At 44.3% G+C, this 27879-nt stretch overlaps 1 protein-coding gene across 1 annotated transcript in view; it reads right to left on the reverse strand.

The window, feature by feature from the left end:
- Positions 1 to 2774: 2774 nt before the first annotated feature.
- mgat4b (alpha-1,3-mannosyl-glycoprotein 4-beta-N-acetylglucosaminyltransferase B) overlaps positions 2775 to 27879 on the reverse strand; it is an 82449-nt gene continuing 57344 nt past the window's right edge. The window contains exons 8-15 of the mRNA XM_041944023.1: positions 25941 to 26055; positions 19783 to 19913; positions 19426 to 19533; positions 16263 to 16456; positions 14983 to 15061; positions 13033 to 13120; positions 6101 to 6213; positions 2775 to 4415 (exon numbers count right to left, since the gene is read on the reverse strand). Of these exons, the coding sequence (XP_041799957.1) occupies positions 4392 to 4415; positions 6101 to 6213; positions 13033 to 13120; positions 14983 to 15061; positions 16263 to 16456; positions 19426 to 19533; positions 19783 to 19913; positions 25941 to 26055 (852 nt within the window). The 3' untranslated portion in view covers positions 2775 to 4391. The remainder of the gene's footprint in view (positions 4416 to 6100; positions 6214 to 13032; positions 13121 to 14982; positions 15062 to 16262; positions 16457 to 19425; positions 19534 to 19782; positions 19914 to 25940; positions 26056 to 27879) is intronic.

A 27879-nucleotide genomic window follows, 5' to 3' on the forward strand; every position in this document is an offset into this window, starting at 1 on the left:
AGATTGCAGGTTGAGACTGAAACAGATTTTGTTAGCCTACATCAGACAGAACAAAGAACTCTAATTATAATATGCTGCTTCACAGAGGGATCATGTCAATTTGTCAGTATATTAGTGTTTACATCTTTGTTTCGTCTACCTTATAGGACTGTGTAGTATTGGCAAGGAAGTAAATATTGTAGTATTCAAGTAGTGCTCCTCGTGGAAATTATTTACATTTTAGATTTAGATTTTATTTTGGACTGTTTTTGACTGTTTGGACTGTTTTTGGCCTCATCGTTACTATATTTCTCACTGTTTTGAGAATGTTTCTAAACCGAACGATCGATCAATTAATGGAGGAAATAATCAGCAGATTGATCCAGAGTGAAAAGAATCATTAGTTCAAATGAAGCTCAACCAGCTCAAACAGGAAAATCCTGCTTTGACATGAACGACTGAGTCACAATAATCTGATGAGATCAGACAGAACAGTAGAACAGTCACAGGGACATTTTACTGCACTCAGTACTTTTACTTTAATACCTGAAGATTCAAGATTCAAGTGTCTTTATTGTCATTGAACATATCAATGAAATTTTCATTGCAACCCCCATGTTAGGAACAGATAGTAAGAAAGATAAGAAGATTAGAAAAGAATAAAATTAAGATAACTACAATAAAATTAAATAAATGCAGTAAAAATATTTGTAAAAGCAATTAAAAATATAACAGAATGAAAATATACTAAGGCAATAAAATATACTAAACAATAAACAATAAAATATGGAACTGAAACAGAATAAAATATACAAGCAGAATAAAATATACACAGTGAAGTACATTTTCCTGGTTATACTTACATACTTCAACCCACTCTAGCCAACTAGCTAACTGTATATGAAGTAGTTGAAAGTAGCTCCACCTGGAGCAGCTCCAATAATGTCACATAGAATCACACATTTTGCTGCACAACAAGTACTTTCACAGCTAATGCTTGTGTATTTTTACCTCAATGGGATTTTGAATGCAGGATTTTTACTTATTAATATCCTGATTATGTTAATACTTTAACTTAAGTCAAGGGTCTGAGTACTTCTTCCACTACTGTCCATCCCCACCACACAGACATGAGACTGATACTCATCTGATTGTCTCACATCAGGAGGAAAGACAATCAGTGTATTTTCTGAAATGTTAAACTAGTCCTTTAAGCCTCTGAGTGTGCAGATCTGTGAGGGTCATGTGACCTTCATCCATGTGACTCACCAGACTGGTTGAACAACAAGCTGCTTTTATTCCTGTTATTCACTGTGATGAAACATAAAGTGTCTCAACATCCCCCTGAAATGTTTAATGTTCAGTGAAGTAGTTTTGCTGTGTTCCTATTTTTAACACAGTTACTTACTTTTTAATTGTATCTGTTTCTTTAAACATTTCGTTTGGCTGCAATGTCTGAAATTAAGACTTGGCCTTTATTGAGACCCTCACCTCACCTTTTCTGCATGAAATTTAAATCATTTCCTACAACTTTCCTGCGATTTATCACTTCTTTCCGGTGGAGTGATGTTGGTATTTCATCATTTTCTTTTGATGAAACCTGATGACATTCTCAGAAATCTGCCCACCACCCCCAAAACCTTGTATATATGAAACACACTTGAACCAGCACTTCTGTAAGAGTCTTTAAAAACAAACCTACATCCAAAAAAATCCTTTACATTTCTCTCTTTATTACAATTCACACAGTATAGAAGTTTTAGATCATTTAAATAGAGTTTATCTAAAGGATACAAAAGACAAGCACAAGATTATAGCGATGCATTCAAGTGCATCCTACTAAGACGAGAAAAGTCAGGATGTTTCCTGAAGCTTCAAGACGTTCACTTCACAAACCTGACAAACTGAGAGTGTGTTCGATCTGGTTTCCATCTGACCCCTCATGAATGAAGTCCAGCTGTGACAGAAGGGCTGAGCTGAAGGAGACACTGGAGGAAAAGTTTTGCTAAATTGCTCCTTTAAATTAGTAATTTTGTTCTCTTGAATTACTTAGTTTGTTCCCTTAAATTAATCATCAGTGCACTTGAATAACTGAGAGCTCAGTGGGTTTGCTGATTCGAAGGTGACTACATCTGTCTGAAAACATTTTAAAGTTATGAAAGTCACTGTTTGTTGTTTTAACAGCATTAAACTTCCAGATTTTAATTTGAAGGCGTTTCATCCTGCACGCTGAACTACTGAGTGTGTTTGTATGTGTGTTTGAGTCGTATCCTGGCTTTGACCTCATTCCACATACCCTATGATGTTTACAGGGAACATGAGAAACCTTGTTATCCATCTGCCAGCGTTCATGGAAATAGAGGTTTCTGATCACCTGTGTGCAGGTGAGTCTTGATGTCATGAACCAGCCAAGACTGATCAGACACCAGGATCAGGTGCATCCTGGTTTCCGTTGGGGTACTAAGGAAGCATATCCAGGATTCTCAAAGCAAAGAATCTGAATCCCGGATACTCCTAAAACCTGATCAGAAAAGGATTTGTAGAATACAATAATAATAATCAACCAAATCTCCAAATCCATGTTTTTATAGTTCACCAAAGCAACATAGGTGGACAGCTGAACTTTCCCTCCCTCTCTTCATTAATGTGCTGTTCCTCTCTTCTGCTGTCAGTCTTGTTGAAGCTGCTGCAGAGATTTGCACCCGTTCAGACACCAGAGCGTCAGTGAGGTCCAGCACTGGCGCTGGTGATCAGGTCTGGCCCACAGCTGGGGTTGGGGTCAAATTCTTCAAACCAAACTGGGACAAGTATTTGTTTGTGGAGCAGCTCTGTGCAGAGACCAGGAAAGAATCGAACAAGCACTGTTGGAAGGACACTGCTGTCTGAAATATCCTCACAGACCCAGACCTAAAGTACTCACTCACACAAAATATATTTTAAACCATTCAGTGTCAAACTGCAGATCAAACTTGGTTAAATCCATTCGGTCAGGTGTGTGTGGAGACGACGGCATCATATGAGGACAACAAATACAGAACTGAGGGAACAGAAGAAGTTTGAAAAGGGCACAAATGAGGATTACGAAAGCCGACATGAGTCCAGAGGAAAAAGACGGCGTCTTCACAGAGAAATGAAAATCAAACTATTGGAAGAACTTTAGAATTTTATACTATTTATTAGCAAAGGTGCCAACGAGAGACTGAAAATGAGAGAAATACAAGAAAAGATGAGAATCTCAATTTTTGCACTGGAATGGAAAACTACAGTACAGTGAAGTACATCAGAGCACAGCAGTGGAAACTAGAGTATAGTGTAGTACAATACAGTACTGCATAGTATTGTATAGTACGGTAGAGATACATTAGAGAACAGTTAAGTATATCAGAGTACTGTAGAGTACGTTAGAGTATTGTAGAGTACATCACAGTACTCTAGAGTACATTAAAGTCCTGAAAAGTACATTAGAGTACTGTAGAGTACATTAGACTACTGTAAAGTATGTCAGAATACTTTAGAGTATGTAGGAGTACTGTGAAGTACATGACAGTACTTTAGAGTTCGTCAGAGTACTGTGAAGTACATGACAGTACTGTACTGTAGAACAGGGAAGTCATCAGTGACAAGGCCTCAGTTAACTTAAAACAACTTTAAAAGACTTGATTAAAAAAGCAAAGTGTCAGCTGTCAACATCAGTAGTTTCAAGCCACAAAGATGTGAGAAGGTCCGAGGTCGCAGCAAAGGATTCTGGGTATTTTTGTGGCTACATGTTTCAGTCTGGGGCTCGTTTCTGCTTGAAGTAAATCTGCTCTTCGTCTTCATTAAGGCAAATCGCTCACAGATGGAGGGAAAAGGTCTGAACCCCGAGCAGCAACTACAGACACATATCAACACACTGAGAGGGCATTCATATGAGAGTGTGTACATCTCTATGCATATATGCACATACATGGTTACTGTGGGGTATACTGGTGGGACAGTGTTGGTAGAAAGGTCCGGACCGACTGTACTCTGCAGATACAAAGAGGCCGTCGAGTCTTTGAAGCAGCAGTTTCATCGTTAGAGGTGGCGCGGCGCTCTCGCCACCGCCTCCACAACGACCAGTGTTTTCAACATTTACTTACTGTATGTACACATAAATACAGACTCTTCGGGATTAATTACAGCATCATCTGAGAGGAGTTTCTCTTTTTGCATGTCGTGTCAGACAGGTGTTTCCCACTCAGCCTGTTGTCATGAGCAGTGTGTCTTCAGTCTCTGATCTGATCGGCCCTGCAGTGACGAAGTCTGGCCAGATGGCAGCGCTGTGGCACCGCGGTGGGGATCTGGTGAGCAGGACGGCAGCCGACGAGCCTCTGGTGAGCTCGGCTGAACGCTCGGAGATGCTGAGGTATCGCTGAGGGGGGAGAGGAGCTTCACTCTGCTTTCTTTATGAAGATCTGAGGGAGACCAGAGAAACCAGAAGATCCAGTAAAAGCCACGTTACCACATACAAACCAGGAGAGACCGGTGTGAACATAAGTGCTTTATAGGCCTGTTGGAGTTTCACTAATACGGACTCTTGAAGTTGATGTGATCCAGATAGTTTTCATGATGTTTGACTGTTTAGGCTTTGAAATAAACTACAGAAACATTCTGGCTGTCAGGATTAAAAAAGCCTCCCAAACAGCATTGTTACACCACGTGAAGCTGAAAGTCTTCACTAAGATGAGATTAAAGCATTCTTTAAAGGGTTAACATGAAGAGACTTTGTCCTCAGCAAGCCTCAAAGAAAGGTCAGAGGTCACGCGTCAGGAGGTGACGCTGGAACATTTGCCACAGTCCTGCTTCAGAGTGTCGAGAAACTGATCCCTCAACGAGAAACCTCCTCTGACCCGAATCAAACGGACTCATCTCCATCGTTAGACTCTTTCAGTTAATTCAGACATGATGTTTTCAGGGATTTGTTACATCATTGGACTGTAAATGTGGACAGACATCATACTTTTTCAGGTTCTGCTGTCATTGTTTTTCAAGAGGGCATTTTTGATGACTGACTGAAATCTATTGATTAATAAACATATTTACGTCACGCATCACAGACGTTAATATTGATTCAGTTCTTCCGAGTGCTCCTTCCATCTGTTGAGAAATTCCTGGAAACTCCTCAGCAGTCTCTCTCAGCAATTTTACATCCTCACATCCTCTGGGACTTTTTCGAGAACCCCTTAAAGGATAACTTTAGTTTTTTACAACCTGGACCTTATTTGTAGCATTAAATACGACCATTTACTCCTCCAGACAACTTTGGTGGCATTTGGAGTCGTTTTGAAGAAATTAGCCCCAGAGGAGCGGCGCGTATATCCGTATAATGCGAGTACTCGGGGCATCCATGCGCAGCCTCTATATAACGCATAATCTGCAGAAACTCGTTCATATTCCAATATTTAGTTCTGATATGCTGGTGCTATTCCCCTCTGAGCCGGCGGTCGGCTAGTTTAGCTGTAGTTTGGCACAGCTGTGGTTCGTTATTGCGTATTCGTAGCCGACCGCCGCAGAGTCAGCTGTGTTGCGGCCGGCTGCTCGCAGCGCCCGGCGTTCGGTAATGACATCATCCACGTTGTCTAGAGACGCCGGATGTTGATAACATGCCACCACATATTTAATGCTACAAATAAGGTCCAGGTTGTAAAAAACGAAAGTTATCCTTTAACACCTCCTCATGGATCCCTGAAGCAACATCAGAGTCCCCTGAGAGACTGGACACATTTCATCCCCTGGTCTTCCACATCGCTTTCCCCAAAACCCCACAACCCTCCTCGATAACTGGAGCCTCTCTAATACCCAAGAGGATCCTTGGTACCCCATTAAGCAAATGGGAAGCCTCAGCACTTCTAGAGCCCCATAAGAGACGTCTCATCCTCTTCAAGAACTACTTTAACTCATCAATGAGATCTATATAACCTCTGCAGAAATCCATTAACTCAAATAAGGAACCTGGAACCCCCCCTGCACCTTCAGAAACCCCCTCAATGGCTGCTACGTACATTAAATAGATTCATCAAAGTTCATCAAAAGTAATTTATACTGTTGTGGGTCAAACTGGTTTTAATCTGGTTCCAGTCATCTGTCCGGGCAGTCTCACCTCGCTGAGGATCACCCAGACGGGGGAGTCCGTGATCACTGAGAGACGCATGGCCTCCAGGGGCCCGAAGGTGGGGTCCACCTCCCCCTCTGCGATCCCCTTCTGGAAGGTTCCTGGAAGAGATGAAGATCAATAGGATCAATAAACCTGAGGGACTGTTGGATTTATTTATCTAAAGGTCCACTGTGCAAGATCTGGGGGGGGCAACTGGCAGAATGTTTGTTTTCATTAGTGAAAATAAGAATCACTGTGTTTTCAGAATGAGCTCTTCATGTCGTTTTTCATAAGTTTCATGGCCACCGTAGTTTCATGTTTGGAAAGGGAGGGTGAGGCGAGGGGTATTGTCGGTCCCTTCCCCCCTCCCACTAACCGAGCAGCAGCAGCTTCATTAGCCCCTATCACCTATCAACCAAGATGATATCTGTGGATGTTGGTTCGAGGCTGGTTCAGGTTTAGAGGGTAGTGAGTTAGACTGGAGGAGCTAGAAGAAGAAGAGCCTCCTTCGTCGTGTAGGTCAGATCTTAACGAGGTGTGAGCAGCTCATTAAATCTCTCATCCAGCGTCTGTGAGAAGGTGGCTGAGCAGACTTTCAGTGCACGAGAATCAACTGTGTGGTGATTAGGTTGGTCCTTTCTGGGAGTTAAGGAAAGGATCATAATTGTTTTTAAAGCAAAAACTGACTTCCAGGAGGGAAATAATGTGGAGAAATCCAAAACATGAGCATCGAAGCAGCTGCAGCCTGCTTCCATCTCACAGAGGGTCAATGTTTGGTTTTGTTTCAGACAGCCTGACCTTGTATAGGTCCAGTATATTCAATAAATGAACCTAAACTGGAAGAGATTGAAAGAGGTGAGTCTGAATTTCAGGAACATTTGAGAGAAGGAGGAAAACATTGTATCTATCCAGATTTTCTGTAATGCTGCAATACCTCTCATCCACATCCAGGGGGCACTGTCATTCAGAAACGGAGGAAAAACTGGGTTGTTGTTGCAGGAGAAAGATTTGGTTTGGCCTGAGGGGGGCAGTATCAACAGCGAGGTATTAGTGCGCAAAGGATCTGAATACTTCCTCCAGCGTTGACTATGAGACGAACTACATTTAGTTTGATGCTTGTGATGATGTCGATGCCACTAAGTGTTGAATGTGTGAACATTTCTTTGGCAGCACCTGGTGGCAGCATCAGAATGTTCAAACGAAACTAAACTAAACTAAACTAAACAAAACAGTTGAAACAGATGGCCGCCCACCCTGATCCTGGTTCTGCTCGAGGTTTCTTCCTGTTAAAAGGAAGTTTTTCCTCGCCGCTGTCTCCAGGTTAGGGTTAGTTTGTTTGTTTGCTCATGAGGGAACTGTTGGTCTCCGTAGATACGGAGTTTGGTCTGTACCTGCTCCAAATGGAAAGTGTCCTGAGACATCTTTGGTTGTGATTATATGAACACAACTGAATAGAACTGAATTAAACTAAAGTAAAATAAACTACTCCAAAAAATGAACTAAACTAAACTTGAAGCATTGTTTCACTCGTCACAGTCAGAGGATCCAGTTATTTAAAAAGGTCTAAAAACAGTAAGGGTTAGTCTCACAGCTTTTTAAGGGATTTTCTTCTTGGGTTATTATTTATTTATTCATTTGCTGATGGAGATGAGTAATTAAAGGGTTTTATGCTTTTTGTGAGGATTTAGAGGGTTATTAATGGTTATTGAGAGCCATTACAGTTATCCAAAGTCCATTAACTGACCCCTGTGGTTGTCTGATGCTTCTCCCTGTATGACTGCTGCTTTTTTATGTTATCCTAACATTCAGTCGTCTCCATCTGAAGCCATCTGGCCTCCTGCTGGTGTTCGCTCTTATTTCAGCTCAGTGAAGGTTGGTTTTGGTGTGACTGCACCTCAACGGAGCAATAATCCCTCAGAGGATTTATTTACTGGGATTATTGTGTTGGCAGTGATGCTTCCAGGTACGAGTGTGACCGTAATCCCAGCAAAGAGCAGCGTCTGGGGTGTGTGTGTGTGTGTTATTGTTTATCGCAGGGTATTATCTGTTATTATTGTGGGTATTATGGTTTTCATTCAAAAGCCAACGACATGTGTACGGCTGCCGCAGAGCTTTTCTCAGAAACAGACATGACACGTTGACAACGAAGACGATAAAACCCAGAGTTCAACAACAAAACCCAATCAGACGCAGAGGCCGTCTGTCTGCTCAATATCGAGCGTTTCCACTTCAACACGACGTTTATCTGACAGATTTAGTTACCGTGTGGATTCAGATCATTCATACAAAATGTAAATCAACTCATAAACTATGATGTATTATTATGGATTAAGATACTCATCAGTAAAGTAGTTGAGATGAGCTGCACCTTTACCAGCTGCAACATTAAAGTGATCAGCACATGAATGCACCAATAATTACCAGCCAACAGTATAATGTGTATTATTCTGTGTAATGAGTACTTTTACTTCGAGTGTATTTGGAAGCTAATGCTTCCATACTTTTACATTATAATAATAATATTCCACGTTCCAGACAACGCCCGTGATTCCACCTGCAGCACCTTTCAGGGGCGTCCACAAGCGTCTCTGCGCTCTGCAACCTGCACAGAGCAGATCCAGGCAGGCAGGAGGTCAGCCACAAGTCAGATTCAGCTGATTTGGTTATTTTTCCTTCCTTCCTTTTTCCTTTCCTTTCCTTCAGTCTGGGTAAGCAGGCTTCGTAGTCAAATGGTTTCTCTGTCTGTTTTAACTGTGTTGATTGTTGGTCGGGAGTCTGCTGGATTCTCTGCACCGTGTCTCTGTCTGACTTCCTGTCTTTCTCCATCAGCTCTGTGCATCATGACGCACGACGGTCAATAATTGGCTGGGAGCGCAGAGCACAGACGCGTCTGGAACGTGCCGTGACGAGCTCTGCTGGACGCGGGGGGGACGTGCCCGGGGAGTTTAGGGGTCTCTGTCTGCCAGACTAATTTGTATTTATATTTCTGTAAATTGTGCATGGTGTTATTGCACATACTGGTGGTAATAAGAATAATAATGCACGTGTTGTTCGTGAAACACAAAGCAAACACTGCTGCTAATTTTATTCGTGGTTTTCGATGTGAAACGTTGTGAAATGATTTCAGTGTGTCTGTCACTTCCTGATCATTTTAACACCATAATACCATACCATACCATAATAAAACTGTGATCATTCCTGTCAAGGAATCATTTTCATGCTGTTTCATGTCTAGTTGGGAGAAGATGGGACATGAAGAGTGTGCAGCCATGCTAGCAGCTCTGTGAGGCTGCAGCATGCTAACAATTGCTAATTAGCCTGTAAATCAGTTACCAGAGTGTCTATGAATAAAGTCATGATTAAATCCCTGAAACTAACCTTTTAACAAGCTTTTAAACAGAGATTAGAAGTAATTAATGGAGTCATTCAATGGATAAAATAATGTGTTTGGCTCTCTGTCCACTGATTTGACCTGATGGACCTGAAGTGGAATCTGTCCTGCATCCTCTTGTCTAACGTGCTGCTCAGTCCTGAACCTCTCAGCTGGTCCATCTGTGTCCCACGATCTTAGACCCTGACCCGTTGGGTGTTTCTCTGCAGATCCAGGACATCTGAAGGCATCACGCTGAAATTAATAGAGCGAAGGAGAGCCGCCCGGATCGATCCGCCGACTCTGAAAAATTGATGAGGGGGATAAAGAGCTGCTGGTAATTTATGATGTCAGATCGAAGTTGCCCTCCTCTCCTCCGGCGCTCCGTCCTCCATGTTTGTTTCTTTAAACCTTCCTTCCTGCACGACTGTCTGACTTCCTGTTTGTTGAGGAAAGACGTAAAATGAGAATCCACAGAGAACAGGTGAGCGTGGTGCAGAGAGACTGTTTCACCACAACCTGAAGAAGAATATCCACACGGCAGTCCAGGAGTCAGATCACACTGCTTCACTGTATGATTAGTGTATTCCCACTATATGAAATACTACATCACAGTATTGACATATACTGGATATATATGTGTGTGTGTTGCCAGTGGTGGCAAGTATTAAGTAACAAGTATTTGTTCCTTCAGTCCAGCACTCACTGAAATTCACTCCAGTCATTCTGTTTGAGACCACATGAAGAAGAGATGCATGAACGTCTGCTGGGACAGAGACAGTCAGCAGGTCCGGATTTACTTCCATTTAGTTTGTTCTTGATTTCATCGCTTTGGTATTTATTCATTTATTTACATTTGTATCATTTAGATGCATTGAATCAACCATTTATTAGAGAAACCAGATCTCAGTCAGATTTTTCACAGATTTCAGGACGAAGCCTGCAGACAGGAAGCATCAGGGTGAAGAACGAATGAGAGGAAAGATCAGTTCATGGACAAACAGCCTCCGTAAGTCTAAATAAACCTGTTTCCACAGCTGAACAGTTACTAAAATATGACAGGTAATCTGATTACTCTCTGCTGCTTTCATATCATATATTCATATACAGTAACCAGGTAACCACAGCCAGGTAAAATCCAGGCTTCAGGCACGATGGCTGTACATCCACAGCAGGTTTTAGTCTCTTTCAGTCTGCAGTCAGGATTTGAGTTATTTCTGTTCATTCTGTTTTCTCACTCTTTTCTTTCTCTTCCTGCTCTCCTGAGACTTGGCTGCAGTTTCACGTTGGAAAGACTAAAGAACTTTATTCATCTATCAAGTCAAACAGTTACACTGTTGAAAATAATGTCACCAGTGTTGTTAGTTCTGCTTCTGCCACCACTGCTACTGTTTGTATTAACACACCTGCTGCTTCTCACAGACCCACAGCTGCTGAACGCAGCCCCGCCGCTCCTGTTGGTGTTCTGTTTATACAACTGTCACCAAAAAAAATGAGAATTTTCCAAAAACAGAGAACGGTACATCATCAGCCAAACTTGTAAATGTCCCACAAAACCTTTCACACAGAGCGTGTGTGTGTGAGTGTGTGTGTGTCCAGACGTTATGAGTGAGGACATTTGTGTAAAGTTTCACTCGTCTCACTTCTCCACAGAGTTTCTTGAGGGTTAACTCTCAGCTTCGGACTGCGGGACTATGGCGTCCCCGGGCTGCTGCTGCGAGCCATGTGTTGTGTAACCAAAGTGAGCGCCGTGTAAATGGACTGTATTTATAAAGCGCTTTTCTAGTCTTCCGACCAATCAAAGTGCTTTACAACACGAGCCTACATTCACCCATTGACACCTGGTAGCTAGGGCACATGCTCAGTACGAGCATTAACACATTCACACATCGATGCACAGCATCGAGAGCAAGATACTGAACTTGTGGTTCAAGGATACTTGGACATGTAGACTGCCAAGGCCAGGGATCGAACACCGCTTTCTGATAGGTGGACGACCGCTCTACCTTCTGAGCCACAGTCGCCCCAAGCTGACAGCACCTGGTGTTCCCAGGTGGTCTCCCATCGAGGTACTAACCAAGCCCGACCCTGCTAAGCTTCGGAGATCGGACGAGATTCAGGGTGGTCTGGCCGAAAGCCGTGTCTTCTCAGCACAAAGTCCAACATGCTTTCAGTGGGTGTTGGACTCCACTAAGCTTGGTCCTGGTCTCTGTTCCTGTTTGTGATATTCATGGACCGGATTTAAAGGAGCAGCCGGGGGGAGGACAACATCCAGTTTGGGGGACCTCAGAATTGCATGCCTGCTCTTTGCAGATGATCAGGATCTGTGGGCCTCTTCAGACCTTCAGCGCACACTGGGGTGGTTTGAAGCAGGATGAGAGTTTGCTGCTCCACGTCTGAGCCCATGACTCTGCTGTGGTTAGTGGATTTCTCCATCCCCTCCTCCACCAAGCAGGGGAGGGTGTTCACACGTGACAGTGAAACAGGACGTGAGAAAGCTGGATGGATTCATGCAGCCTCAGCAGAACGTGTGGTGACCGTTGCGGTGAAGAGGGAGCCGGACAGGAAGGTAAAGCCAGTCGATCTATGTTCCAACCCTCAAGCCTCACTTATGGTCCTGAGCTGTGGGTAGGGGCTGAAAGAGTGAGATATGAGTTTCCTCTGCAGCGGGGCTCAGGAGCACAGACAGGATGAGGAGCTCGGAGCAGAGCTGCTGCTCCTTCGTGCTGAAGGAAGCCGGCCGAGGCGGTTCAGGCATCTGATCAGGAAGCCTCCTGGGTGCCTTCCTCTAGGGGTTTTTCAGGCACATTCAGACCCCAGGATAGACCTGCTGCAGGGCTTACAGATCTCACCTGGGCTGAAACTGCCTCAGGATCCTCCAGGAGGAGCTGGAGAGCGCTGCTGGTGAGAGGGTCATCTGGACGACCCTACTGAGCCTGCTGCCACGGCAACCCGACCCCAGGTAAACAGCAGGAAATGGATGAAGTGGACGATCTCTTACAGCACAGGTATTTCACAGATCATACTCATAGTTTATTGGGTAGTTTTGGCAGAGCTGTTAAATACAGGAAGTAGTCAGTCAGACTGTACCAAGTCCTCCCACGTCATGGTGATGAGATTTCTTTAGAACGTGTCTTTTGAAACTGGTCGACTGATTGTCCTGTTTTGTTTTATTTGTAGATGAGTTGGTCATGTTGTCTTTGAGTTTGGCCTTTTGTTTCTGATCAGCTGTTATCTATGTCTCACACTGAACATGTCTGCCAGCTTGGTCCCTCGCAGCGAGATAATAATAATAATCAATTATTGTCTCTACTTGTACAATACATAAAAAAGTCTACATTGACGTACTGCGCGATGCTTCACAGTGATGTTTAAATTAACAAGTTCAAAATAAATAAATTGGTTCCAAACTCGGTGACTCTGATATTTGATCAGCGGGTGAAGATCTGAACTTTCTAGCACTTGATCTGTGACGGACTGACCGTCACCGAGCAGCTCATTCAGGTGCTTTGCTTCAGGACACTTCAGCAGCCGATGAGGGAGTTTAACCTGTGCTGCCATCACTCACCTATTCTGATGAATCCGTCTTCTGTCCGATGGTACTTTGGTGTTTTCTCTCTCCCTTCTGTCAAGGCCTCTTTCTCTGCCTGGATATTCTGGAAAAACACACAAACACGCATTTACTTCCTGTCATAGTGACTTATTATCCGACTGCAGGAGCTTAAACGACATCAAATGAACAGAAAAGCACCTTAATGAACGTCTATGGCTGCCAATACTGAAATAACAATTTAGTCAAATTGAAATTTCATTTTCCATTTCTCTGTATGTGATGTGTGACAAAGTTTTAATTTAATTCAATTCTGATGTTTGAGAAAATAAGAAAGACCTGACAAACATGTTTCAGTGTGCTAAACATAACGCTGCAGTGCCACTGACGGCCGGTTCATTTTCAAACTGAAGAAAAATGTGAAAATTTGATTAAAACTCAAATTGAATTTGAATAAAGTCGTGATTTCGGGGCATTTTCAATAAAAACATCCTTTTTCGTGGTCGTTTTCAGAAATCAGGCTTGTTTTTCTTGAGAATTGCTTGGAAATGAAAGTACAGCAGTCTGGTTGCAGCTTGGACTTGCCTGTTTCGTGACTAACAGACAGAACAAAAACCAGCGAAACCAGTTTTTTAGTTGTTTGGTTTGTTCATTTGTTTGAATGCTGAGATCACTTCCTCTTCCAGGCCTCTTTTATAAAACGTCCGACACTTTAGATTCAGTTGGCAGCCTTTGCACTGCGTCTTTCTGCCTGCACCATCCTGACCAACCAGCTGGAGATCCCTCACTGGCTTCCCACCAAGTAAAACACCAGGGAAACAGCCAACCAGGTGGAGGAAGCACTACGATAATCACAGTCTTTGTAGTCGTGGACACGATTTTTTCCTGCTACAACATGTGTTGCTCTTGTTTTACAAGAGGAAGGAGAAACCGTGTCACCGATAGCGTCACAGCTTAATTAGTATCGTGAATAACTTGACGTACAGGCGTCTCAGTGTTGTACGTTTGGTCCTTGATGAAAAATGGCTGTTAAAATCTTGTCATTACAGACATCCCTGTTAGGTTTTGTCAGCTTTGCTTTTAGTTGTTCCTCCTGTTGATCTTTCACATCCTCGCTTCCCATCAGCCCTCGATATCAAAACCCTCTCCTCCTCTCTCCTGGTCAGTGTTACCACGGCAACCGTCTCCTCCAAGTGTCAGCCGATTTTTTTGTCTTTTTATATTCTTCCCTCTCTCTTCCGCTAAGGTTGATCTCAGTCGGAGCTCCTCTTCCTCTCCATGTATGTCCTGCTGTGACACTTCTTAATCAGCCTTCATCGACCACAGAGGAGGAAGACGCAGTGATCCATTAACCTGTCATACGTCAACTTCCAGGAGCCACAAACTGAGTCTTTTCTCAGTAATATTAGATGTTCAAGCACTCTGATACGGGTACTTGATACAGATTCTCACTTGGGTCATATATTTTGTTGTGTCCATCATTCCTTTCAGTAATAACAATGCTTTACTCACTAAGTTGGTATCTGAGATCTGGGAACTGAAAAAGTCTTACAGGACAGAAAACATGAACAAGGTTACCTCATCACAAGGTTACCTCATCCACTTTATTTGAAGGTCAAATTGAAAGTGAACACACCTGAAATATGACTGAAAATTGCACAGGAAAACTGTGTGTATTCACAACAGTAGGTCACAGTTAAAGCAGGAAAAGTGGGTCTATAAACTGTGATGGATGTTTACAACAGAAAAAATACTGTTTGCTTTTGTTTTCTCTACAATAATTTATCTGTCAGACCTGCTGGTTTGTTTCCAGTGTTTCTGGTTGTCTGAGCGCTTCAGTTTTTGCTTGACATCAACATCTTCCCAGATCCTCAGGTTTTAACTTGGTGACTCAACATTTTATTACTGATAGAACAGAAGGACAAAACCACGAAAACTTCACAAACTGGACTGGATTTCAAGACTCACATCAAATGGCAGAACCTCCACTGATGTGTTGAACAGTTTGTCGCCTGGATGTTCGATGTTTCCACTCCTAAAGAAATACCTGACGGACAGACAGACAGACAGACAGACAGACAGACAGACAATCAGCCAGAGTCAGATCAGTATAAACTGAAGGAAACTTTCTTCTGCTGGGTCTCTTGTATGGACCACTGGAGCCCTATCGCTGGTCTAAAAGTCTGAGTTTGTAATGCCTGCTTTGAGGTACCCTATGCTGTACGTGGTAACCCCCAGAACTCATTGGTGCCCTCGAGACCATATAACTCCTTTTATCCTGTCGTACTCTGTAACTCCCTGGCACTTACCGGTGCCCATCATACAGTAACCTTTAGACCCCATTTCCTGTAATCCTGTCGAAACCCCTTCCACCCTATAATCTCTGGTACCTCTGGGTTCTTCTAAGATCCAATGATCTAAGAAACAATGATGGTATCTTGCACCTCTGCGACCTTGTACCTCTTAAAAACCTTTAAAACCCCTGAAACCTCCGCTACTCTGTAATGCCCCTGGAACTCTATGGTACTCCTCACACCCTCTAACCTGCAGACATCTCTGGTGTTCCTGAGACCTTGTCACTCTAGTTCCTTTTGGTGTCCTTGAAACAATATGACCCTAAAGTACCCTGTAGTACGTTGTCATACCCTGGTATCCTCTGGTACTCCTTGCATAACGTAACCTTTGAGATTCTGTATGTTGAGTACCGTTTGCTCAAAAATGGGTACTGCTGAACCTCCTGACCACCAGTTGCCCTCTAGTGCCCTGTACAGCTCTGATATCTTCTGGCATAACCCATACCCTGTAGCTCTATAATGCCCTGACGTCCTCTGTTACCGTTCAGACCTCTTCAAAATGTAGGTAGCCTCTAGTATCCACTGATAGCCCTGAGACTGTGTAATCTGCCCGAGACATGTGACCCTTTGCACCACCATTGTACCCTGAAAGACCCTGGTACACCTTACACCCTGTTATTCCTTGTAACCTTAGACCCTAGACCCTATAACTCCCTGGTGTGACTGTGCGCTCCCAAAGTACCTTCCAGTACCCAATACGCTGATATCTGCTGGCACCCATTACATCTTGTGTCCTGCAATAACCTGGTATCGTCTAGAACCCCTCATATCCTCTAACTTCTAGCAATCTATGGTTACCCCGAGAACATGAAGACCTTGATAATTTTGTACCCTTCACACCCTGTAACTTCTTGTAACCTTAGACCTCATCCTCTATAGCTCTCTGGGACTAACCTCTCAATGCGAACAGGTGTGAAGAATCGTATCCGTATGAAGTCCCCCGCTACAGGGGTGAAGGCCCAGAAGAAGTCCTCCCCTAGGTAGGCTTTCTCCAGGGTGAAGTGCTGGTAGGTCTTCAGGCTGGTCGTCACCTCAGCCAGTGGGTTGGCGTGACCCTTATGGAGGGTCTGTTTCCCAAAGTCCTTATCCTGGAACAAACCATGGAGTTTGTTGAGTTAAAATGTTATTTGTCGTTGGTTTTATGCAGTTGTGCCTTATTTATATTTAAGAGAAGTGGATTCAGGTATCAGGGAGTTATGTTCCACTGTGTGCATCAGTGGAAAGTCAACAGAAATACTGAGATCAACTGTGCCCTCACCGGAAAATAACATGAACCATCGTTCATCATTCATGACGTCAGCGCTGTGTGTTATTTTGATGCACTTTTAGAGACATTTCTCTGTCAAAGAACGGCCTCCAAACCAGAAGTGGCCTCTTGTGGTCATGAGAGTGATTACTGGTCACTGTAAGTAGCAAATGTGGAAGCAGTGTGACGCTGTTATACTGCCACAGACGCTCTTATAGAAGAGGTCTGAGAGGAAGGGTTAACACAATAAATGGTTTCATTTATCTTGTGCTTTTTTATCAATGCCTTTTTTTGACCCTCGCAGGCAGAAACCTTCACGCCGATGTCAGCGAGCTACCACGCAGGGTGCTGGTCTGACCATCCACAGCAGTCTGGGGTTCAGCGTATTTCCCACAAAGCTGAATTATTACTTTAAATCTTTGCTTTTTCGTTTTACTTCCTCAGAACGGTTGAAGTTGAACTGAGAGATGAGCGTCCCTCTTTGTTTGAACCGCTGACAGCTCAGGGACTGATGCCAACAGGAGGCATGGGGATATAAGCAGAAACTGCTTTTGTTTGAAGGATCACAAGACAAAAAGGTTTGGAGCACGTTTCTTGAGCGGACACATGATTTATTTCTTTTGATCAACAGTTTATTTTCATTCCAGTGATGATTTGAGACGTTTCCAGGGTAGTTTCTCACATTCCAACAAATCTTGACTCAATTTTGTTTTATCACAAGATTCTCTACAGATGAATAAATCCCAAGTTCAGTTTGATTCTTTTAATTTCGCTTTGATTTTTAAAACTCAGGACTTATTTTCTTACTAAACCGCGGTGAATGTTTCAGGCTGGAGGGTAATAGCTACATTTAGCCTCCATCTACAGCTTCCAATGCAGCTTGGCCTCTGTGGTTCAATCCCCACATCAAGGAGGCGCTGGTCCGGGACAGACGGATCAATATCCAATTGATTGGACCAGATTGCAGCTCCAGTCAGCGGGGCTAATATCCATCGCTCTTAACACAGTAATCAGAGGCGAGTCGAGGCGCTCGGCTCTGAGCTGCTGGCAGGAACCGAAGCTGCCACCGCTGTGAGATACTGCAGTTTGTGTCTGAACGCTGCGCTGAGCCGACATCTGCAGAGGCTTTCAATCTTCATCTCTACACACTGAACTTCCACTGAACCTCTCTGTTTCAAACTCGCTGAACTCCACACTTCTACACTGACAGCTGACCAGTACAACCAGTCTGCTGCTGGAAGAAGCACTGGAGGCTTTAAACGTCAGCCGCAGATCAAACATATTACAGACTTTCTAAAAGTTTTTTATTTTAACAGGCCAGAATCTGAGAAAATACCTTCGTACTGGACGATTCTGCAGCCCAGCTTTTCATCCGGTGACTAAACATTCAGAAGCAGTGGAGGAAATATTGTGTCCTGTCTGCACAGAGGTGTGGAGGTCACAGACTTTCATGTCCTACTTTAGACATGTAACCAATGCTTTGCCTTTTAAATCTTTCACTAACGTAAGCTTTATTATTTTTATTTATGTATTTGTTTGTTTGTTTGAATGGGACAGTGCATATTGATGAACATGTTAAAACAGGTAAAGATGCCGGATTGTAGCTTGACGCTAATTTCCATCCGCTGTCTCGTATACATAAGAAAAAACAATTAAGACAGTACAACATTTCACAGTAAGAAAAAAGGAGCAGTAGCAATATAAAACAAGTACTAACAGCGGGGAAAAAAACACATTGTGGAACACAAACCATAATACACAAATAATTTGCAATGCAGGTTGACTGTGCTGCAGCTAGCCCACAGGTAGGGAGACCATAAGAGTTTCGTTTTGAGGAGGAAAGTGCATAGGTGCTCGATAAAGCATGGGATGTGATTTTTCATGATCTTAACCAGCTACAGTTCTTCCCACAGCAGAGCCTTCCAGTAGCTCAGTAAAAATCCTCATTAAACACAATCAGGGATCTGCAGATTAATTCAGTGTCAGTTTTCTGTCTGGTTAGTTCGTTAGTAACCTCTGCAGGGTCCGTATTTCTGGAAGCGTAATGTTTGGCCTTCTTTCATACTTGGTGTTTCATACAGAGACTTGACAAAGCCATCTGAAGAAGCTGTTTCATGGGAACACGTTCGCTCGGCTCTGTTCGCTCTGCCGTCGCTTTGCTTTCTGTCTGCAGGGCTGCAGACCTGCTGGACGTTAATCAGCAGCATGAGACACACCTGGTCCTGCTGTGGCCTTCGGGCAGATCTCCTCACAGAGCAACACAAACCTCGCTGTGACTTTGATTTTCTTTTCTTTTCTTTGACTTTACAGACTCCTCCCATCGACTGTGGTTGTTTTCATGTAATAAATGAATGAAAATGAACTGTGGGACTATGCTGCATCATTTGATTAAACAATATTCACCATGTGAGCGTCATTTCAACAGAAATGTGTTCAATCAACCTTCTGAAAGAAGACCACAGAGTGTTGATTGATCTCGATCGTTTTCCTAAAACATTAACTTAAAGGTTCATGTTGGACCGAGAAAAAGCTGCAATACAGAAGCAGCCCAGGGAAAATGGCAGTTAGTCAAAGTACTTACACAGTAGCAGTACTCCATAAAAATAAAGTATTGTCATTTAAAAGTATTCATGTAAACTAAACGTGCCTTTGAATTAAACACGGAAAGTGACTAAAGGGTATAAATACGACTTTAATCTGCTTTTGGCTGAACTCCACTGTCAGCTGATGTCGTTAGCGTGTTGTATACTGCGGAGCTACACACACACACACACACACACGCACGCACACACACACACACACACACGTTACCTTGAGTTTCTGTATTTTTCCAGCCAGAGAGGAGTGAGTGCCAACATGTTGGAAGAGAGACGGTTTAAACCGGATCCTCAGGTTGGCTTTCTGCCTGTCACAGTGTTTCTAATGGAGATACAAACAGGAACAATTACAAACACATAATCTTTTTAAATCCCTCACTGCACCACGGCAGCACATCCCAGCGGAGCACATGACCTGCAGGTTAGACACCGTTAGAGGAACACCGAACGAGCTCGAAGCGCGTCGGCCGTTCGTCAGCCGGCTGGAGCTCGTCAAATTTAACCGTGCGTCGCTGTGAGTAAAAAGATCTGCCAGATGAGTTTAATGATGGAATCTGTGTGAGACACTCACCGCATCCTTCTCTGGATTGCACACCTTGACCCACATGATGTGGTCCAGCAGCCAGTCGATGGGCTTGTCTTTGTAGAACATCAGCATGAACTCCACGATGAGCGACAGGTCCAGAGACTTAAACATCTTACCTGCCGGAGAAGAAGAGGGTTCAGCTCAATGCGCCTGCTCTGGCCTCCAGCTACTGTTCTGTGATCAGGTGGATCAAAGCGTTCGGATGAAACTCAGACATAAAACAAATGAGGCGTAAAGTCACGTCAGTGTCTGCGCTGCATCCTCTCAGGTCTCACTTCCACTTCTCAGCCTCTCGCTTTCCTTTTCACAGAAAGCTCGACCGTTTGAACACCGAGATTTCTTTGATGCTGCACCAAAAGACTGAAGCTGCAATATTTAAACAGCTTCACCGAGAAAAAAATGACTGAAGAAAACGTTAAATGCTTTTTATCAGAACTCTGCAAGCATCAGATATGATGTCTCATTACAGGACGAGACCACAGCTGATCACTCATCTGTGAGCTCTTTGTTAAACCGTCTCTAAGCAGCCTGATAATCAATAAATAACACAAGAGAAAGCTGATCAAGCAAAACAACAAAGATTTGTTTAAAGAGACTTTTACTCCAATCAAATCGTGACATCAATCATTCTGACAGGCTGCGTTCAAGAAGAGCGAGACACGACGTGGACGCTCACATGTTGACTGGATCACCATGATGATGCACAAAGAGGAGCTACATGTGATAGCTCGTTTTACTGATAAGGGCTGTTGATGTGTTGATTGACAGTGAGACAGACGATCGGTTCACTTAAACAGTGGACAGGAGGCGAAGCCACCGAGCTGTGACTGTGATTTAACGTCTTCTCAAAGGTTCAGACAGAGGACACAATGTCTGTCCAGACTTTCAAACAGGCTGATGGTAGTGCGGCAATCAGGTGGTAGCATTGTAGCAGCTAACAATAGCTAAAGCGGTGGTAGTATGATAGTATCTTAGCAGTTAGCATTGGCATCTAGCAGTTAACATTAACAGTATAGGTGAATCTAGCTGCATTGTCTGCTTCTGTTCCTCTTAGCAGGTAGCGGTTAGCATTTAGCATTAGCATTAGCTAAATGGTAGCATCGGAACTTGTCTTCTTTTGTTCTTCTTAGCGGTTAGCATTAGCATCAGCAATAGTTAAATGGTAGCATCGGTACTGGCCACTACCAGGAGCATCTCTGGGTCAGTTGAACGTGGCGGTGCTGTTTGGATTGTGTAGGAGCAGTGTGAACTGGCACTGGGGGGGTGACTCTGGGACGCCGGAGTTCACTGCCTAACCTCCTGAAGGTGTTGTGTGACTAAAAACACTGTTGAAGGGAGGTTTCCACCTGATGACCCCCAGAGACGTGTTAGGAATCACTGCTCTTTGGCAGGTATAGAGGCAGATTAGAGCTCCAAGGTTCTTCACTGAGAATGAATCCTCTTTTTGAGCACAAGTATCTCGTGTTTAAATTAACAGGTCAGTGTTACAGGCTGAGGGATGGATGGTCTCCATGACAGTCCTCAGAACTGCTGCAATTAAGTTCTGTAACTCTCAACTTTCACAGTTTTAATCCTGTGTCACGCTTTAATTTAATGCAGCTTGGTTGTGTTTCGGGCTGTGTTTCTGCTTCGTCTCGCTGTTTAATCTTCTCAGTAAATCTACACAAAATACAAATGATGAACTGTCTTTGTTTAACCCACCACATCAGTTCAGATTCAGTTTGTTTCACTGCGTCATGTTTCTGTGAGTGAGCTCTGTGTGCAGTTATCATCATGTCAATTAAATCAAATCAGTCAGACGTGAATAAATTAACAGTTTACAGTGTCAGAGCTCTGCTGCTGGTTGTTGATTTCAGACAGAAGTAGACAAAAGCACTGAAATGCTGCTGGAGGATTAGCTGGAAGTGGGCTAGCTGGCTAGCGCTAATGCTAGCTTCAGAAAAACTTATCTCCAGCAGACTCGCTTCAAAGCGACAACTCTGTCAAATGGTCTACAACCTACACATAATACTTTTTCCTTCTATTATAATTTTATTATTATTCATTTAGCTGCTTCGCAACAAACGGCAAGAAAACCAGAGCTCAGATGTTTTATCGTTGGTCTTTTCAGACGGGATATGACGAGGTGTAATGTACGTGCTGCAAACATAATGGTAATCTCTCGAGTTACGAGTTTCATGTTCGTCCAAAAATCCAAAAAAGATCAGAACAGAGCAGCTAAAGTTAGCTTAAACTCTGTCTGTCCAGGACTGGCTCCCACACAGGGGACATCCAGTCCTGAACAGAACCTGTAACTCTACATAATGATGTCATACGCTAACTTACTGGACTACTGAAGGTGGTAAGCTAGTTAGCCAGGCATGCTAGTACTAGCGCAGCCGAACACAAAACATCCATGTAAATCACATCAACGTTGGAGAAACACAAAGAATGACACACCTGCTGTGTCTAGCTCGGTTTGCTAAGCTATGATTGGACAAGCACTGTTCAGGTGAGGGGTTAGCAAACAGGTTAATTCACTTTGTTGTTGAGAACTAAACTGGTGGCAGTGGTCACAGAGTGAAACCTGATCCAGAATGTGAACTGAGCAGGAAGTGAGTGAAGTCGTGACATCTCGGTGTTCGGTCCGGCTGTTTCTGGATCTGTACTAACAGAGTCGGGCTGAGCTGAGGGGACGTTCTCTGGGAATTAAAGGTCAGAAACTGAACCGAACAGACCGTCTCACTGGACTGAACGAATGACGAGGGCCAACTGAAAGGCCACCGCGGAGCTCAGTCCTGCTCGTGCCCCCTTCTGGCCCGCCCTGATCCGTTTGGACGTTCCAGCCTCTGAAGGGCCGGATGTGCAACGAGGTAACAGAACAAAACCCCCGCAGACGTAAATGAGGGCGGACTGAAGCTAAACTTAGTAAATGCAAAACCCACATTTGAGCAGCTGAATTACAGAGCGGCCCTGCAGCGCTGCAGCTCTCTGCTCCATCTGATTTAATTCAGTGAGTCAGCTCCACCCTGATGAATTTATTACAGCAGCCGCCGCTCGCAGGCGACTCGGGGTCGCAGAGGATTCATGAGGTCAAAAACGAGGAGCGGAGGGGGGAGGACCGGGGGGAGGAGGAGGTGATGCTCAGACAGTTGGGACGGAGGAAGACAAACGTACATATGTGAAATCAACATCCAGCTCAGAGACGAGACTCCTGCCGTCGCTCTACTCCTCCACCTGTATTCACCTCCCCCTCTCGCTCTGTCTCTGTCTCTGTCCCTCTCTCGATCATCTCTGTTGTCTCGATCAGACAACAAGTGAATATTGTAACAGGATGTTGTGCAATTCAGATTCGTCCAGAAAGCAAAAGAGCAAACGAGAAGACAGAGTCAGTGTTGAGCTCTGTATCGATCGGACGTATTGATCATCCTCGTAGGATAATGACTGAACTCGCGTCCTCAGTGGACGTCAGGACAGACGGACGAGCTCAAGGTTTATTTAGTGTGAAGATATGAGGTGGACTCTCAGAAATGTACCTCCTTATCTATCTTCAACTCTGTGAAGCAAAGAGAAGAGGAGAGGTGGAGCAGGAGAGGAGGAGAGACAGGAGAGATGGAGGAGAGGTGGAGGAGAGGTGGAGGAAAGACAGAGGAGAGACAGAGGAGAGATGGAGGAGAGGTGGAGGAGAGACAGAGGAGGAGAGACAGGAGAGATGGAGGAGAGAGAGTGTGTGAATGTGTGTGTGTGTGTGTGTGTCTGTGTGTCTGTGTATATGTGTGTGTGTGTGTGTTTATGTGTGTGTGTATATGTGTGTTTGTGTATATGTGTGTGTATATGTGTGCATGTGTGTGTGTATGTGTGTGTGTATATATGTGTGTATGTGTATATGTGTGTGTGTGTATATGTATGTGTGTGTGTATATGTGTGTTTGTGTATATGTGTGTATGTGTGTGTATATGTGTGTATGTGTATGTGTATATGTGTGTGTGTATATGTGTGTATGTGTATGTGTATATGTGTGTGTGTATATGTATGTGTGTGTGTGTATATGTATGTGTATATGTGTGTGCATGTGTGTGTGTGTGTATGTGTGTGTGTATATATGTGTGTGTATATGTGTGCATGTGTGTGTGTGTATGTGTGTGTGTATATATGTGTGTATGTGTATATGTGTGTGTGTGTATATGTATGTGTGTGTGTGTATGTGTGTGCATGTGTGTGTGTATATGTGTGTGTATATGTGTGTGCATGTGTGTGTGTGTATGTGTGTGTATATATGTGTGTGTATATGTGTGCATGTGTCTGTGTGTGTGTGTGTATATGTGTGTGTATATGTGTGTGCATGTGTGTGTGTGTATGTGTGTGTGTATATATGTGTGTGTATATGTGTGCATGTGTCTGTGTGTGTGTGTATATATGTGTGTATATGTGTGTGCATGTGTGTGTGTGTATGTGTGTGTGTGTGTGTATGCGTGTGTGTGTGTATATGTGTGTATATGTGTGTGCATGTGTGTGTGTGTATGTGTGTGAGTGTGTGTGTGTGTGTGTGTGTCTCAGAGGGCTCCAGCAGCAGTGAGAATAGAACACATATAATGACATAATTGATTGTTTTCTCCGCTGCTGTTCATCAAATCAATAATTCACACTTCAAATGTTTAATTTCTTTTGATGGAGGAAGCGACGCCTCGAGCAGAGAAACGAATAGCGGAGTCGACTTCAGCGCGAATGTTTTTACCTCGTTACTGAGAAACAATTAGGAGCTAATGTTTTATAATAAGACTGAAACTGTTTATTGTGGCAGCGAATTAAAGTCACGGGACGGACATGTTTTATTTGACCGCTCACATTTTTCTTCCCTGTCAGGAAACTTTGATGCTTCTCAGGAAATCTGGCCTGAATTTATTAGAAAGGCTTTATTTCACTAAATGTATCACAGAAATGTTCGGAGTCCGTCCTCTGGGAGGAGCACCGGCTCTAATCTGACCGTTAGATTCATGACGCGTCTTCTGCTGGTGAGCCAGGAAACATCATGAAGGCTGTTTAGATGAAACCTGCAGCGGTTGGCGGACTGGGCCTGCTGCAGTTCGAGGTTTTGGGGTTTTGCTCGTTGTGTTCGAGGTGATTCGGTGTCGTTTGTTCGGCTGCTCGCTGACCGTCGCTGCGTTTCAGCCTCTGGAGGAACGACGAGGCGCGCTTCATTCTTCTAATGACGGGCGGAGCACTCAGGGACCTATTAGAGGGAAGTGGAGCAGCAAAGCCTCGTGGGAAGAAAACGATGCTGGGTAATTCTGTGTGTATGTCTGTCTTAATATTTATTTTCTGATTTTAATTTAGTTTCAGTCTTTCAGTTTGACCTTAATGTAAATTAGTTTGAGTAACTTTTATTTTCTGTCATTTTTTACTTTAGTCTGATTGTTGTTGTCATGCATTTTTAATTTTTATGTCTCGTAGCTTTTTTGAGGTTACAGCTGTCGCCACCTCTGTGTACAGTTGCCATGGTGACGTGATGAATGGACTATGAAAACAGCTGCAGATTAATTTCCTGTCAATTGGTTAATTGACACATCGTCTCAACGCTGAGGTTAATTATCTGCATGTCTTCAAACGTAAGTGACGGCAGCAGACATCTTTCCTCTCAGAGACACAGTTCCTGTCTTCAGGCTCTTCAACCACCCGCCCGGCCCCCACCCGTCAGAGCTGGAAACAGCCCTGGGGAAAAACCTGACTTCAGATCAGCGTGTGGTTTCGGGCGAGTAGCGCTGGCGTTCCACGTGTCGGCATCGGCTGATTGGATCCAGGAAGACAGTCATTGATTAGCCTTGGCAGAATAATTAGAAAGCAGATCGGATGGAGGTTGACGCTTCAATTAATCTGCAGGATTTAATTCAACCATCAGCTGGAAGATCAGAGTTCAGTTTCCTGTTTCACGTCCTGTCGGAGGCTCCTCACATCACTGCCTCACCACAAACTCCACTGCTCATTCCTGACCTTCGGGAACGCCACGAGAACTAATCTCAACGGTCCACTTACTCACTTTTCAGACCTTCTCATCTCACAGTCTACAGCAGATTCTTCAACCGACCAGCTGCGCTCAGGTGTCAGAACCAGCCTGTCTGCTCGCTGTGATAACAAGGCCTGATGGTCAGACCGCTGCAGCGACTCACCGATGAAGCCGAGCTGAGAAAACTCCAGGATCATCCACTCCTCCAACGGCTGCTGCAGCGCAAAGTTCTTCATCGTGGTGAAGTAGTTCGGACGAGCGACTATGTCATCCTCTAGCTGTGAGAGAGAGAGAGAAAAAAATGTAGAAATACTCAGCTACAAGTGACAGCTTCACATTTAAAACCATACTTTAGTAAAAGTACAGAAGTATCACCAGCTAAAAGTATGTTGGCTCAGGCAAGAAAATAATGAATTCATAAGAATGTGACTGATTGAAAGTACGGTTCGTCCTTCTGTGGGAATATTTCCGAGTATCATCACGATGATTTTACAAAATAAAATATAGATATTTTTTTACAGGACACTGGACCAGCTCTACATCCTCCACAGGGTGCTCGAGGGTTTGTGGGAGTTTGCCCAACCAGTCCACATGTGTTTTGAGGACTTGGAGAAGGCGTTCGACCGTGTCCCTTGTGGCATTCTGTGGGAGGTGCTTCGGGAGTATGGAGTCCAGGGTCCTCTACTATGGGCTGTTTGGTCTCTGTATGACCGGAGCAGGGGCTTGGTTCGCATTGCGAGCAGTAAGTCAGACCTGTTCCCAGTGCATGTTGACAGAACAGACCGAAATTCTAGGCGCAGCCAAGGGCCGGTGGGAGTCTGGTTTGGGGACAAGAGGATCTCATCTCTGCTTTTTGTGGATGATGTTGTCCTGTTGGCTCCTTCGAACCAGGACCTCCAGCATGTGTTGGGGCGGTTTGCAGCCAAGTGCGAAGCGGCTGGGATGAGAATCAGCACCTCCGAGTCCGAGGCCATGGTTCTCGACAGGAAAAAGGTGGCTTGCCCCCTCTGGTTGGAGGAGAGCTCCTGCCTCAAGTGGAGGAGTTAAAGTATCTTGGGGTCTTGTTCACGAGTGAGGGAAGGATGGAGCGGGAGATTGACAGGCGGATCGGTGCGGTGTTCGTTGTACCGGTCCGTCGTGGTGAAGAAGGAGCTGAGCCGAAAGGCAAAGCTCTCGATTTACCAGTCAGTCTACGTTCCTACCCTCACCTATGGTCATGAACTTTGGGTCATGACCGAAAGAACAAGATCTCGGACACAAGCAGCTGAAATGAGTTTCCTCCGCAGGGGGGCGGGGCGCTCTCTTAGAGACCGGGTGAGGAGCTCTGTCACTCGGGAGGAGCTCAGAGTAGAGCCGCTGCTCCTCCACGTCGAGAGGAGCCAGCTGAGGTTGCTCGGGCATCTTTATCAGATGCCTCCTGGACGCCTTCCTGGGAGGGTGTTCCGGGAATGCCCCACCGGGGAGGGGCCCCGGGGAAGACCCAGGACACGCTGGAGGGACTATGTGGCTCGGCTGGCCTGGGAATGCCTCGGGGTCACCCCTGGAGGAAGTGTCTGGGTAGGGGGAAGTCTGGGCATCCCTTCTTAGACTGCTGCCCCTGCGACCCGGCCCCGGATTTCACAGGATGCTTCTTTGGTTGTGAATGTAAATGTTTTAATAACCACCAGAGTTTCCTGGATTTGAGCAGAACAACATGTTTGTTTCTGATAATAATAAAGTGTTCGATAACCAAACTTCTGCTCCTTGTTTAATGTTGGACTTGTACTACAAGTATTCTAATGTTTAGTACAAAAGTACTAATACCACAGTAAAAATCTTTTTTTTTATTATATAATTATATATATAATAATTAGCTTGTTAAATAAGGAGCTTCTGCACAAACCTTAATGATAAAATCATTTCTGTTCTGCAGAAGATGCTCCGCAGCTTCCTGACAGACATTTACATCCTCCAGGGAGAGTCGACATGGAGTAATTACCCCCCCCCCCCACCTCCCTCCATCCTGTCACTACACACCACCCAGGAAAAACTGCAAAGTTCAGACCAAGTTTAGGAGTCGAAACAGCGATTCTGGCTCTGCTGCCGTCAAAAGGCCTCCTGTG

Source organism: Chelmon rostratus, chromosome 9 (genome assembly GCF_017976325.1).
Source record: "Chelmon rostratus isolate fCheRos1 chromosome 9, fCheRos1.pri, whole genome shotgun sequence".
Classification (NCBI taxonomy): domain Eukaryota; kingdom Metazoa; phylum Chordata; class Actinopteri; order Chaetodontiformes; family Chaetodontidae; genus Chelmon; species Chelmon rostratus.